At 45.4% G+C, this 15,895-nt stretch overlaps 1 protein-coding gene across 1 annotated transcript in view; it reads right to left on the bottom strand.

Annotated features, from left to right (window-relative positions):
* Window positions 1-15,895, bottom strand: part of DSCAM (DS cell adhesion molecule) — a 957,910-nt gene that overhangs the window by 131,590 nt on the left and 810,425 nt on the right. Inside the window, exons 13-15 of the mRNA XM_064577323.1 lie at window positions 3,309-3,505; window positions 2,192-2,288; window positions 1,375-1,503 (exon numbers count right to left, since the gene is read on the bottom strand). Coding sequence (XP_064433393.1) covers window positions 1,375-1,503; window positions 2,192-2,288; window positions 3,309-3,505 — 423 coding nt within the window. The remainder of the gene's footprint in view (window positions 1-1,374; window positions 1,504-2,191; window positions 2,289-3,308; window positions 3,506-15,895) is intronic.

Below are 15,895 nucleotides of genomic sequence, written 5' to 3'. Positions count from 1 at the left end.
CTTGGAATTCCTTGGCTCCTTCCTGACCTCCGTCTCTACAACAAAGGCAGGTGTCCTCTCTTCCCTTTGGCCCCGGGGAAGCTCCCGCAGAGTCCCGTTTAGGCCAGCACTGTCTTCACTAGCTGGCCATCCCTGCGTCCCCCGCCTCCGCCCTGCACCGGTTGTCCCACTCCCCGGGGACCGTGCCACTGGCCGCCCCTGCGCTCCGCTCTCTGAGCTCCTGCAGGCCCCGAGGCTGTGTGGCCTCGCTGCTGGGACTCCATCGTGACTCTGGGCAAACGAGCCGCTCCTCTGTGCATTCCAAACGCAGCTGCATTCTGCAAGGCTCAAGCGCTCTTGCTAAAACCACTGTTCCAGGGGTGAAGCAGGTTCACACACGCTGCTGGGACACTGCCCCCTCGGCCGGCCGGCCAGCCCCTGCCACTCCCTGTCCCTTCCCTTGCATGCTGGTCCTGACACCTCCCTCACTCAGGGCCTGCCTCCAGCTGCCTGAGCTTCCTTCTCACTACCGCCTCCGCCCAAATATACTGAGTAAGTCACCACCGGGGAACCAAAGTCAAGTACGGTGCCCAGAAAGTGCAAAATAAGGCTACGTGGGAGGTCTGTTAACCCTACACATGCTGGTGCTGCTCTGAGTCCTCCTCTCTTTCATGAGACACAAAGTCCTGAACAGAGGCCACGCTGGTGGCCTTCTACCCTCGGCCTGATGGATCCTGCAGTTCCAAGTGATGCTAGCACCGCACTTTCAGGGGAAGAACAGACACACCTGTTGTGGTCCTGACCCCCGAGTCTGTTTTATTTATGGCCCCTCTGGCCCCAGGGAAGCAGGTGATGCTCTGAGCAGAGGCAAGTGCCCCTGGACTGTCCCTGCGGCTCTTCCGGAACCTCCCTGCAGGATCAGTGCGCATCTCCACATGGAGCAGCTCTCCTGTCTCTGCACAAACTGGGCCTACAGACTCCGAGCTCAGCCGACGCCCAGGCTCTAGTCAGAAGTCCCTGTCTAGAGCAGCCCCCCCGGCTGAGGAAATGGGACTTGAAGGACAGCAGGGGGTGAGGGTGGGGGTGGGGCAGAAAACATAACACGCTGCTTGCTGGTCTGCAGCAAGAACGCCAGGGTGGCAGGTGGGAAGCAAGCCTGGGGTCCAGAGGGAAAGAAGGGAGGGCTGAGGCAGAGCTGGGCCCCTGCACACAGACCCCACCCCGCAAAGGAGACGCGGTGTGCTCTGAGCAAGGAAAGACAAAACGGTAAAAAGAGACCCCCTCCGAGTTTCCTTGAGGCGGGGTTTATTCATACAGGTAATCACGAATAACCGAGGAGAACAAGAAAAGGGCTTTTTGAAGTAGGAATAAAGCTGGAGGAAATAAAGGACTTACCTGATTTATTTTTGCATTCAATATCGTAGCCCGTAATGGGGCTGTTGCCGTCAAACCCCATGGTCCACCTGAGGGTGATTGTGCGTGCTTTCACGTCTTTGATCTCAATTTCGGGAGGGTCTGGGGGCTCTGCGCAATCGACAGGAAAACCTGGGCTTAGTTCAAACACGGCTCAGACAGAAGACACGGTGGAAATGCTGAGTTCGGCTCAGAAAAGCTTTGTCAGCCTTTGACGGTGGCTGACCTCTTTACCAGGAAACATTTTTTCCCTAATCCCATTTCGGGGAGGAGAAATTGCACTTTCCCAAACTGCCCGGTGTTTGCAGCAGGGCTATCTGGCAGGCTTTTATGGCACGGCTGGGCCAAAGCGGGATGTGGATTAAATGTCACTCTTCTGGTTTGGAATCCAGAACTCAAAAAATATTTTGGCTTCCAATGTGAACCTTTCCTTCTCCTTCGGATCGCCTAGCACAAGGATTCCCATGAACCTTTCCTTCTCCTTCGGATCGCCTAGCACAAGGATTCCCACCATTCGGCTAAGCAGGTGCACTCCTGCACTGGGTGCCTTCAATGGGACTATGGGGTCATCTGGCCCAATTCCTTTCGGGACTCTGTTCCCTGTGTTTTGGGGCTGCACTGTGACACAGTCATGGGTACTGCAAAATACTGTTTTAACACCAACTTTGAACATATTCAAGATTTTCTGGGAATCAGGAGGTGCTACATAGAAAGCTGAGCCCACCACAGAGGTCCGAGCCTGGGCATACACTTACTGTCCTAAAAGCAGTGTTTTCCCCCAGTTCGGTCTCCTTCCTACCTTGCACTGTGAGCTGAATTATTCCACGGTCCTCCCCATAAGAATTGATAGCATGACAGGAGAAGAAGCCAGAGTCTTCTCTAACAGTTGGCAAAATCTATGTGTAAAGCAGAAAGAAATCCATCTTATCCAGTAGCATGGAGTGAGGACAACTAAAAGGGCTTTTGGCTGTAAAAATCTCTCCACTCCCACCCTTCCTGCATCCCCAACACGTGCCCCTGTGCACGCACACACACACACACACATACACACGCCCCTGAGAGCAAATTATCTCCTTGCACTTGTGATGGTGTAGATGGACAGGTTCGATGTACCTTATCAATGCTAGCTTCCAGCTCATTAAATGGGATGTGTCATTTATGTAGGATGCCATGGTCAGGTGGATGTATATTCCACATATGCATTTATTTTTCTCGTGGTGTGCCTTTAGTGCCCGGAGAAGCAGATCTGTAAATCCTGCAGTAAATGCTTGGTCCTAGGGGACCCTCATTAGAGTTCTCTCTAGAAGGACCCCAGGATTGGACCTGCGCATGACTCAATCTCAGCGTGTCAAACACACGGCTTCCTTTTTTCCCAGATGTGATGCTACAGCGTCACTTTTCCCCCTACTAAAAACACCACTCAGGTAATTACCAACAGTACTAAAAAAATATAAGGGACTATAATACTTTTTGCTAGCTTTTGTGATCCTCTATGAAGGACAGAAGGTTTTATATTGGATTTTTCCCAAAAAAGCAAAACATGTTTCCTTATAAAGCCTATCTAATTTCTGTTTCTGCAGGATGTTAAAACAGGTGCACAGCATAGGAGGTCATTTCTCCAGGATTATCTGTCATTAAGAGACTCGATTTCTCCCATTTTTTTTTTTTTTAATTATAGCTGGGTTCCCTGGCATGCTTGTCATCATTTTATTCTTCCTAACACTTAAGATCAAACACTATTTTTGTAGGTGACTCAGTAATGTCGCTGTAAGGAGAGGGAGAGAAATGGTGCGTCATAAATAAGTCCTGAAAGATTATTTGCTGTTTATCACCCACATGCACCCACTTAGGTGAAAGGGCAGGATTATCCTGCCGATGAAGTTAGATTCTGATCTGTTGTGTTCCCCGCGTTTTACCTGCAGTGTAGAGATCACCTCCTCTCCCACCTCTTTGGTGGACACGAGGTAACGGGCCATCTCAGGGTTAATGATCCGGTCTTCCTTCTCCCAGCGGACTATGATGGGTTTCTCACCATGGGCTGCACAACTCATTTCTTTCTTCTGACCCTGAGTGGCCAGGGTTGTGTTTGGATAGGACGTTATCATCGCAGGAACTGAAAACCCAAGAGGGACACGACTTATTTGGCAAAGCAGCATTCTTGATTTCCCCACCGTAACACCCGGCTAAATAATGCTTAAAGAGGGGTTTCTTTGAAATACAATGTATTCAAGAAACAGTGGAGCAAGAATCATGAACAGAAGAGAGGGAAGGTGCCAGAAAAGTGAAACCTGATGAAATGAGCCCTCAGCTCATTCATTCAGAAGGTGCTGCAGGATTTCATATTCGAGGGGGTGTTGCTTTCTTCCCAGCCCACCGCGGGCACACATGGGTCGCGGAGCATAGCCCATGTCCCCTCGGACACATAGAGAAATGATTTTACTTCTGAATAGACTGGAGAGGGGGCTTTCATTAAATGACAGTTTCTAACTACCATTTTCTTTTTCTTTCTTTTTTTTTTTTTTCTAACTACCATTTTCAATCGTGGAACTCTGAAACCTTACTAATCAACTTAGGTTGGGGCCCTGATCGCTGCTGATCCCTCCTTGAGGTGACTTCTGGCTATGCTTCTCTCCCACAGTTGTTACTAACTGTCACGGTCACCTGGAGACCTCAGACCCACCCCTCTCCCATCACATGGCAGGGAATCTCATCCCCAGTTCACCAAGAAAACAGAAAGCTTTATTTGTGAACTTCTCTAGTACCCCCTCTCCCACCGCAACATTAATCTAAAGACCTCATTCTTGGCACTATGCTGGGTGACTTAAGACCCTGCTCCCATTCCACACACCACCTAGAAATTCAGGGCAGCACAGAACGAGTACACGGGCAGCACAAACTGAGCTTATAAGAAAGTAAGAAATCCCAGAGACAGAAGTGGATGTTGAAAGACCAGAGGTATTAGCATGCTGGGGCCCTGACTACCTGCGAGAGAGGGAGTTAAAAGTGGGCCCTTCAAACCAGGTTCCTCAAAGGGCTCCACCTTCAGAGCAAGTACCTACAACAATGACAACAAGATCCACACACACAAAGGGAGAAGCAAACTGCCTTGGCTCATGTTATGAATGAAGAAAACAAGTCTACCCTGAGAATCCATAGCTGGTCTGACTCCGCGTCAGTTCGGAGTTGGATTCATGCTAAAGGGTCAAGATGCTGGTGACCCTACTTTGGCCATGGGCCTGAAGATCCTAGCACAAGAAACCCAAACACACTCCAGAGGGAGGCACACTCCATCCAGGCCCATAGAAATTCTCCTAGATAAACCTCTGCTGAACATGAGCCAACAGACCAAAAGTAAAAAACATGTGAGAACATGACCCACCATCACTGAGGATCAGCCCAAGCACCTCAGATGCTAGAATGATCAGACACAGACTATAAAGCAATTATACACAAAATGTTTAAAGATTTTTAAAAAACACAAGAAGGGAAAAAGACACTCTCAAAAAAGGACCAGGAGGTTTGAAAAATAACCAAATAAATCTATATTTTTACCTGTTTTAGGCCTCATTTCCACCATCATGGGGAGAAAGGCCCTTCCTCATTTCTAAGGTCAAGCTCACACCTGTGTACTTTCTTTTTTTTTTTTTAAAGATTTTATTTATTTATTTGAGAGAGAGAATGAGAGAGAGAGAGCACATGAGAGGGGGGAGGGTCAGAGGGAGAAGCAGACTCCCTGCCGAGCAGGGAGCCCGATGCGGGACTCGATCCTGGGACTCCAGGATCATGACCTGAGCCGAAGGCAGTCGCTTAACCAACTGAGCCACCCAGGCGCCCACACCTGTGTACTTTCTTGGCCACCTCAGAAGCCCTCCACTGCTCCTTGGGCAGGTGACCAGAGAAACACTGTGCCTTCTTTTCAGACCAGCAGGTATTGAGTCTCGTCTTCCCCACAGCATACTGGAGTGATGTGAGACATACCACAACGCGTAAAAAATCTCCAAGCTCTGTAGCCTGGATGCCCACAGGAGATCCCCTGCTCAGTCAGCAGGTGTGTGGCAGAGAGGTGGGGCCACGGAGGGGACAGACTGACTGGGAGAAGCAGCACCATGAGTCCTTTGTTTTATCTACAGCTGTGTTGAGACCCCTCTTCTAGCACACCTGTGTGGCAGCCGGCCTGGCTCGTGAGCCCCTGACTTCAGTCCTGATCACTCACTTCCTCCAGCCGGTTCGAGAAAAAATTTAATTTTTCTCAACAGCTTTATTGAGGTCTAATTTACATACCATAAAAAACACCTGCATTAAGTGTACAGCCGAATGGGGTTTCCTATAGTATTCGTTTCCTAGGACGGCTGTAACCGACCACCATGAGCTGGGTGGCTTTCAACAGCAGAAATCTGTTCTTTCACAGGTCTGGAAGTCAGTCCAAGATCAAGATGCTGGCAGGGCTATACTCCTTCCCTAGTTCTAGGGAAGAATCATTCCTTGCCTCTTCTGGCTGTTGGTGGCCCCGCCGCTCCTCGGTTTGTGTCTGCATCACTCCCATCTCTGCCCCCATTTCCTATCATGTTCTTCCTTGAGGGTTTTGCCGTGTCTTCACGTGGATTTCTTATAAGGACACCAGTCATTGGATTTAGGACCCACCCTCGTGCATTATGATTTCATCTTAACTAATTATATCTGCAAATAACTTATTTCCACATGAAGTCATGTTCTGAGGCTGAGGTGGGCATGCATTGTGGGGGGGGCAACACAAATATATTTACATAATCCAACACACACACACACACACACACACACACCATTACAACCCAACACAAGTATATAGAGTTGTATAATTATCACCATAGCAAGTTTTAGAACATTTCTATTACCCTGAAAAGATACCCCTCCACCCCAGTCCCAGGCAATCGCTAGTTGACATTCATCCTTCTAGATTTGCCCTTTCTGGACATTTCCTACAAATAGGACCCCACAGTCGGTATTCTTTCTTATCTAACTTCATGGTTTTTTCTCAGTGAGCATATTTTCCAGGTTCATCCATTCTGTAGTGTGTATCAGCTCTTTGTTCCTTTTTGTTGTTGAATAATATTGCATTACATGGGATTTCCACATTCTGTTGACTCACCCATCCATTGATGCACATTGGCATTGTCTCCATTTGGGGGATATTATGGATAATGCTGCTATCAACATTAGGGTGCAGGTTCTTGTGAGGACCTGTGGTTCCACTTTTCCCAGGTAGATCCCTAGGAGGAACCGCTATGTCACATGGACATTCTGTTTCACATTTTGAGAAACTGCCACACTGTATTTCCAAATGGCTTCACCATTTTTCCAATCTCTGTGTCAGAAGGCTGAGCACAGAAGAGGAAAGGGGGAGGAGTGGTTAGGATTCAGAGTTTATGACACAGGACAGGAATGTTCCCCTTCAACCACGTGAGGGCAAAGCTGTAAGGCGAGCGCCAGCTTGATGCCCACTGACTGTAGAAACCCCATGGCCACCACAGTGCCACCACTGCAGAGGAGCTGAGGGTGGTGAGGAAGCTCCCAGGAGAGCTCTACGCATGCCACCTAGAGAGTTAAGCAAACACAGGGGCTGAAGCCCCTCCTTCTCTGAGATCAGGCAGAAGGCAGAAGGCTTCCTGTGGCAGCCTGTGCAGCACAAGAAGGGGCCACTGAGCTGTGAATCTGGGACACCAGATGGGAGCCTTTGCAACATATTCCAATTCTCGTCCCCACTGGGGGAAGGGACTAAAGCCCCAGGAGTTCAGTGGCCCCATTAGCTGGTCCTGATAGTCACCAACTGAGGGACCCTACCAAGAGAGGAGGCTGAATGGGCACTCCATTGGGAGGGGCTAAAGGGAGACATGGCGTCCCTGTCCAAGGGTGTCCTCTGCAGGAGAGGAGGCCAGGGGGAGGCTCTGGGGGAACAGGGAGCAGAGTGGACCATCCCCCCTCATCTGATACTCTTGACTGCAACTTTGTACCGTCTACCATCAAAGGGTTCTGAATGCTACCAAAAACTTTTGAACAGCAGGTGTGGAACTTGAACATCCGGTGTGTGGAAGGACCAAGGGGCAAGTAGACAGGAGCACTGAATACATGTGCCCCAGGCCAGCGGGGGCACATCTGCTTTCTTGCATAGAGCCTTGTGTGTGATCCCTCCCTGTCTAGTGCACTGTGAGGCATGCTCATTATGGTGCTGGGGACCACTTTCCTGAACACAGTTATGGGGAGAGGTCAAACCAGCCTGTGAGACTCTTCTGATATGTCTCCTTATCACTGTCCCTTGAAACATAAAGTGAAAATTGTCTTTAGAGTGGCATGATTTCAACAAACTCAACCATAGGAAATATTTATGGGAATTTCTCGATGGGAAAAATGAAGCAATCATAAATAGTGTCTAAGAACTCCTAAATAGCCCTAAGATAGCTACAAAATGCAAACATTCTAGCAGTAGGAGAAAGCTCTAGATGCTCTCTCGAAGTCTCTTCATGTTTATATGCAGGACAGAGGAGCATGGTTAAATGACTTTCCCACCTATAGCAGATTAAAACCTACCCTTGGAAAGAGCAGCGGGCTGTCCTGGTTGAGCCACCAAGAGAACCAGAACTGCCAGAGAGCTGATGTGAGAGAAGATGGCAGAACAACACACACCTCAAGATCACGGTGGCCATGACCACCTGGGGCTGGCAAACACGGTGTCCCTCCTCTCCTCACCCTGCACTCAGCATTCCCCACACCCAGAAGACTGTCATCATGGGTTTTCAAATGATGATCCTCAGCCACTGAAAAAATGTTAAATTGGTCTGGTGTGGTTTGTTTAATAAGAGACAGAACTATTTCTTTTTTTCTTATTATTCTTTGAGAAGATTTCCTTCCAAAATGGCTAATAAAAAACATTTTATATGTCCAGGAGGGTAGGAGAAGTCAGTTGTGTGGACATTTTATTCATGGGATGGTGTGGGATGAACTCAATATCTCTCTGTAAGCATCCCTTGATGTCTTCCCTTGAAAATATACCAGTAGGAAGCGGTAGTGCCACTTTTCCCCAAGAGATTCAGAGAAAGAATCAGGGGCACCTGTTGAATCCTGGTGGTGCTAGCAGTGCGTGGACTCTTGCCACAATGTCCTCAGTGGTGGGGGACTGGCTACTTAGGATCTATTCAGGTATGTTCAGTGCATTAAGTTGGGGTCTTTGTTACTGGTGAAAATCTTTTTTCCATGATAATTATAAACTCTGTATTTGTGTATGCTATAAAATTACTTAGAAATCTGAAATGCAGTGGAGTTTTTATTTTTAAAAAGTATGTTTTAATAAGAAGAGCAAAGAAACACATTGACAACAATACAATAATAGTGGGGGACTTTAACACCCCCCTCGCTGAAATGGACAGATTGTCTAAGCAAAAGATCAACAAGGAAATAAAGACTTTAAATGACACACTGGACCAAATGGACTTCACAGACATATTCAGAACATTCCATCCCAAAGCAATGGAATACACATTCTTCTCTAGTGCCCATGGAACATTCTCCAGAATCGATCACATCCTAGGTCATAAATCAGGTCTCAACTGGTACCAAAAGATTGGGATCATTCCCTGCCTATTTTCAGACCACAGTGCTTTGAAACTAGAACTCAATCACAAGAGGAAAGTCGGAAAGAACTCAAATACATGGAGGCTAAAGAGCATCCTACTAAAGAATGAATGGGTCAACCAGGAAATTAAAGAAGGATTAAAAAAATTCATGGAAACCAATGAAAATGAAAATACAACTATTCAAAATCTTTGGGATGCAGCAAAGGCAGTCCTAAGAGGAAAGTATATAGCGATACAAGCCTTTCTCAAGAAACAAGAAAGGTCTCAAGTACACAACCTAACCCTACACCTAAAGGAGCTGGAGACAGAACAGCAAATAAAGCCTAAATCCAGCAGGAGAAGAGAAATAATAAAGATCAGAGCAGAAATCAATGAAATAGAAACTAAAAGAACAGTAGAACAGATCAACGAAACTAGGAGCTGGTTCTTTGAAAGAATTAACAAGATTGATAAACCCCTGGCCAGACTTATCACAAAGAAAAGAGAAATGACCCAAATCAACAAAATCATGAATGAAAGAGGAGAGATCACAACCAACACCAAAGAAATACAAACAATTATAAGAACATATTATGAGCAACTCTGTGACAGCAAATTAGATAACCTGGAAGAAATGGATGCATTCCTAGAGATGTATCAACTACCAAAACTGAACCAGGAAGAAATAGAAAACCTGAACAGACCTATAACCACTAAGGAAATTGAAGCAGTCATCAAAAATCTCCCAACAAACAAAAGCCCAGGGCCAGATGGCTTCCCAGGGGAATTCTACCAAACATTTCAAGAAGAATTACTACCTGGGCGCCTGGGTGGCTCAGTTGGTTAAGCGACTGCCTTCGGCTCAGGTCATGATCCTGGAGTCCCGGGATCGAGTCCCGCATCGGGCTCCCTGCTTGGCACGGAGTCTGCTTCTCCCTCTGACCCTCCCCCCTCTCATGCTCTATCTCATTCTCTCTCTCAAATAAATAAATAAAATCTTAAAAAAAAAAAAAGAAGAATTACTACCTATTCTTCTGAAACTGTTCCAAAAATAGAAATGGAAGGAAAACTTCCGAACTCATTTTATGAGGCCAGCATTACCTTGATCCCAAAACCAGACAAAGACCCCATCAAAAAGGAGAACTACAGAATAATATCCTTGATGAACATGGATGCAAAAATTCTCACCAAAATACTAGCCAATAGGATCCACAGTACATTAAAAGGATTATTCACCATGACCAAGTGGGATTTACCCCTGGGCTGCAAGGTTGGCTCAACATCCGCAAATCAATCAACATGATACAATACATTAACAAAAGAAAGAACAAGAACAATATGATCCTCTCAGTAGATGCAGAAAAAGCTTTTGACAAAGTACAGCATCCTTTCTTGATCAAAACTCTTCAGAGTATAGGGATAGAGGGTACATACCTCAATATCATAAAAGCCGTCTATGAAAAACCTACAGCAAATATCATTCTCAATGGGAAAAACTGAGAGCTTTCCCCCTAAGGTCAGGAACGCAGCAGGGATGTCCACTATCACCACTGCTATTCAACATAGTATTAGAAGTCCTAGCCACAGCAATCAGACAACAAAAAGAAATAAAAGGCATCCAAATCAGCAAAGAAGAAGTCAAACTCTCACTCTTTGCAGATGATAGGATACTTTATGTGGAAAACCCCAAAGACTGCACCCCCAAACTGCTAGAGCTCATACAGGAATTCAGTAAAGTGGCAGGATATAAAATCAGTGCACAGAAGTCAGTGGCATGCCTATACACCAACAACAAGACAGAAGAAAGAGAAATTAAGGAGTCGATCCCATTTACAATTGCACCCAAAACCATAAGATACCTAGGCATAAATCTAACCAAAGAGGCAAAGGATCTGTACTCAGAAAACTATAAAATACTCATGAAAGAAATTGAGGAAGACACAAAGAAATGGAAAAATGTTCCATGCTCATGGATTGGAAGAACAAATATTGTGAAGATGTCAATGCTACCTAGAGCAATCTACACATTCAATGCAATCCCCATCAAAATACCATCCCCTTTTTTCAAAGAAATGGAACAAATCATCCTAAAATTTGTATGGAACCAGAAAAGACCCTGCATAGCCAGAGGAATGTTGAAAAAGAAAAGCAAAGCTGGCGGCATCACAATTCCGGACTTCCAGCTCTATTACAAAGCTGTCATCATCAAGACAGTATGGTACTGGCACAAAAACAGATACATAGATCAATGGAACAGAATAGAGAGCCCAGAAATGGACCCTCAACGCTATGGTCAACTCATCTTCTGCAAAGCAGGAAAGAATGTCCACTGGAAAAAAGACAGTCTCTTCAATAAATGGTGTTGGGAAAATTGGATAGCCACAGGCAGAAGAATGAAACTGGACCATTTCCTTACACCACACACAAAAATAGACTCAGAATGGTTGAAAGACCTCAATGTGAGACAGGAGTTCATCAAAATCCTAAAGGAGAACACAGGCAGCAACCTCTTCGACCTCAGCCGAAGCAACTTCTTCCTAGAAACATTGCCAAAGGCAAGGGAAGCAAGGGCAAAAATGAACTATTGGGACTTCATCTAGATAAAAAGCTTTTGCAAAGCAAAGGAAACAGTCAACAAAACCAAAAGACAACCGACAGAATGGGAGAAGATATTTGCAAATGACATATCAGATAAAGGGCTAGTATCCAAAATCTATAAAGAACTTATCAAACTCAACACCCAAAGAACAAAGAATCCAATCAAGAAATGGGCAGAAGACATGAACAGACATTTTTCCAAAGAAGATGTCCAAATGGCCAACAGACACATGAAAAAGTGCTCAATATCGCTCGGCATCAGGGAAATCCAAATCAAAACCTCAATGAGTTATCACCTCACACCAGTCAGAATGGCTAAAATTAACAAGTCAGGAAATGACAGATGTTGGCGGGGATGCAGAGAAAGGGGAACCCTCCTGCACTGTTGGTGGGAATGCAAGCTGGTGCAGCCACTCTGGAAAACAGCATGGAGGTTCCTCAAAAAGTTGAAAATAGAGCTACCATATGATCCAGCAATTGCACTACTGGGTATTTACCCCAAAGATACAAAAGTAGGGATTTGAAGGGGTACGTGCACCCCAATGTTTATAGCAGCAATGTCCACAATAGCCAAATTGTGGAACGAGCTAAGATGTCCATCGACAGATGAATGGATAAAGAAGATGTGGTGTGTATATATATACACACACACACACACACACACACACACAATGGAATATTATGCAGCCATCAAAAGGAATGAGATCTTGCCATTTGCAACGACGTGGATGGAACTGGAGGGTATTATGCTGAGCGAAATAAGTCAAACAGAGAAAGACATGTATCATATGACCTCACTGATATGAGGAATTCTTAATCTCAGGAAACAAACTGAGGGTTGCTGGAGTGGGGGGTGGGGTGGGAGGGATGGGGTGACTGGATGATAGATACTGGGGAGGGTATGTGCTCTGGTAAGCGCTGTGAATTGTGCAAGACTGTTGAATCTCAGATCTGTACCTCTGAAACAAATAATGCAATAGATGTTAAGGAAAAAAAAAAAGAAGAAGATAGCAAGAGGGGAAGAATGAAGGGGGGGAAATTGGAGGGGTAGACAAACCATGAGAGACGATGGACTCTGAAAAACAAACTGAGGGTTCTAGAGGGGAGGGGGGTGGGCGGATGGGTTAGCCTGGTGATGGGTATTGAGGAGGGCATGTTCTGCATGGAGCACTGGGTGTTATGCACAAACAATGAATCATGGAACACTACATCTAAAACTAATGATGTAATGTATGGGGATTAACATAACAATAAAATTTTTTTTTAAAAAAGTATGTTTTAAGGAGCCAAATTATTTGAGAATCTCCCAAGATGCTTTCTTTTGCTCCTACAATTACTTGATCTCTTAAAGACAGGAATTGGTTGCCTATTTTAAGATTCACTGGATAAAACTGAGGGCAAAAAATGTGGATGAAAATAGGAAAAATAATTCCAATATCCAAGATCGGGGCAGTTTCTGTTATGTTTAACCCATAATCGTCAACTCATTGCTAAAGAAGACACCTAGGAACAAAATATTTATGTTTTCACTTGGATGTATGTCGATGTGTGGATTTATTTGAGTTTAAAGCAAGGAGTCACTCTGCTCTTTTGCCTCCCCCGGGTCTGTGATGATGATCATGGGCCTCACTCTAACCGATGTTGAAAAATGGGGGTGTCTGGGGTGAGGGAGTGAGCCAAGGAGTACCATGTGTAATGTTGACTGTTGGCTTCTGCATTTTAAACCCAATGCGAGGTGGAGACCCCACCAGAAATGCCCAGGGCTGCAGGGATTTGGGGTCCTGGATGGGTTTGTCCAGCAACTCAGGCAGACACTGGTGGATTTGTGTGGAACCAACTGACAGGGACCCTGTGGGACCTAGGAGTTAATGAGTCAGCTCATGCCCCACTTTTGTAGATGCTATGCATCAGGCTTGGTTTATTGTCTTGTTGATTGTCTGGATTTAAGAAAGGGATGGAAAAAAAGTTAGTAACAAGACAAAATGTCTGAAGCTATTACATTTTACATAGCTCCAAATATTGAGAAACTATTCTCCCAGTATGCAAGATTCAGCAAAGGAGTCTGGTTCATCTATTTCAGCAAACAATTCACTCACACCTTTGATAAATGAATGACATTCCCTGATCAGTCTTCCTGTTTCACTTCCGTCTTCCCTATTACTACAAACAGAAGCACCGAACGACCTTCATGTTGGAACAACACTGGTTCAGCAGAGCAGCCATATGGTGGCTATAGACATGAGAGCTCATTTAAAGGCAATAAAAGCATTTTATGAGAAGGAATTGGCTCTATGGAATTGATGATGCTGAGTATGATATATTTTATTAGTGTTTGTACATGTTTTTGGAGATCTGGTGGTTAAACGTTTCCTAGCATACTGTTGGATGTATGCAGAAAAATTTGCAGACCAGAAATAAAATAACAGAACATCATTAAAAAAGTGAGGCCCCAGCAGCCAAAATGGGCAGGTCGTTGTTGGGGGAAATGCCCCTTCCTCATTATGCTTCCATGTGGGGGGACCATCAATGAAAGCAACACTCCTGACCCCTCTCCTGAATGGAGAGGCAGTGAATAACCTGATTTGAGAGTTGGGGAGGAACTGAGAAGTGTGACCAGTCCCTTCCAGTTATCTGTTGGCAGAGGACACATGTTCTGATCTACAAACTTCCTGTAATGAAAGAGGATGTGTCCAAACAAGTGGTGTGTATGTCTCCAGCTCTGGCAGAGACTGGGTGGCTAAGTCTCCCTAATTCTAGAGTGTAGCATCTGCAAACACACATTCTCCAGAAAGCTAAGATCAAACCATCCTACTCCTGTGTCTATCTCTTGCTCGATTCTGAACTCAGGGGTATTATTTATGAGGCCCTCTGAAACTGACAGTAGGTATGGACTGCTGACTGAGCAGAAATTTCCAGTTGCCTCTGGAAGCCCATTTTCCCTCTTTCCCCAACTTGTAACAAGAGACATTATTAAAAATATACCTGAATAAAATAATGTGTTTCCAAGTTTTTCTTAGAGTTGGGTATGGCCAGCTCAAGGCAATGATGCATCTAGGTCTCCTGGGAGGTGAGCTCTGCTGGTTGGAATCCTTTTGGGCTTTCTCTGTTTCCTCCTGTTCCAGCCTGACATCAGGATCTAATACCTGGAGTGCCAACTATCATCTCAGATCATGAGATGACTCTGGAGACAGGAGCCTTGATGACACCATGAAACTATCATGCCCAAGCCAGCCTGCCTCACTCCAGAAAACATTCTATGAGAAAGAAGTATAAACCATTATGTTTATTATTATTATTTTGGGTTTTTCTATAATATGAGACTAAGAATTGTTTTGAGCTGGGACCTTAATCATAGGTCTTGGAGCTTTGGGAGAATATGGCAGATGTTCTATTTTGGAAAAAAAAAATTCTATTGGATGGCTTTGCAGAGAAAGATGTAATGTGTATCACGTATAGTTTCCAAAGCGATCCCCAGTTAAAAAATCATTGTTCTAGATTGGGTTATCATCAGCCTGCACAACTTGGTAGTTGCCTGAATGTGAATCTTAGATGTGTTGCTTGCTCATTGTGTGGCCCTAATCACTTAATTGCTCTGTGCCTCAGTTTTGTTCTTTGTCACAGGGAGATAATGATCATTGAGGGGATTAACAAAGCCAGCCTGCAGCACAGAGTCAGCGCCATATAAGCATACACGGATGGCATCTCCATGTCTCTGATGGCAGGGACTTATTTCTTCATGCCCTGAAGGAGGGGAGATCTTCAGATGAGGAATGGATGTGGACTTTCATTTGGGGTCTGGGGTCTGCTCAGGATTTTGGGCACATCTCCTTCACAAAGCTTCTTTACTAAAGACACTTTTGGTTTGGGCTCAAATTCATTAACCCAGATTTTCTTTTCACAAGAGCCAAGTGCTAAAACATGATAATTAAAGATCCCACAGCCACCAAAGGTGACCTTGCAAAACTGTGAACAAATCTGTTGTGGGTCCAGAAGAAGAATATACTTACTTCTCATTCTTCCTCTCAGAGCTGGGGAACATGAGCCAGAAACTGTGAAACTCACATATGATTGAGCTTTGAAACGTGACCCCCTGATCCCACCAGTTAGGAGCGTGCGGGATTCCTGAGCAGAGCACAGGATGGAGGAGCTCTGGTGGCAAAGCTGGATTCTAGAAATCAGTCCACGCTAGCGCCTCACAGTGTTGGGGCCGTGTAAGCGCTACAATGGGGGGTGGGGGTGGGGCGGTTTGCTGCCAGGCAGGAGGAAGAAGTTTGTAAAATGGCAGAGAATGAAAACAGAGAGATTTCCCGTGAGGACATGGC

The sequence above is a fragment of the Mirounga angustirostris genome, unplaced genomic scaffold (genome assembly GCF_029215605.1).
Source record: "Mirounga angustirostris isolate CCGP_5_RB_7025 unplaced genomic scaffold, mMirAng1.0.hap1 SCAF_1, whole genome shotgun sequence".
NCBI classification, from domain to species: Eukaryota; Metazoa; Chordata; class Mammalia; order Carnivora; family Phocidae; genus Mirounga; species Mirounga angustirostris.
Note: the sequence above shows the minus strand (reverse complement) of the source record. Positions and strands in the feature narration are given on the sequence as shown.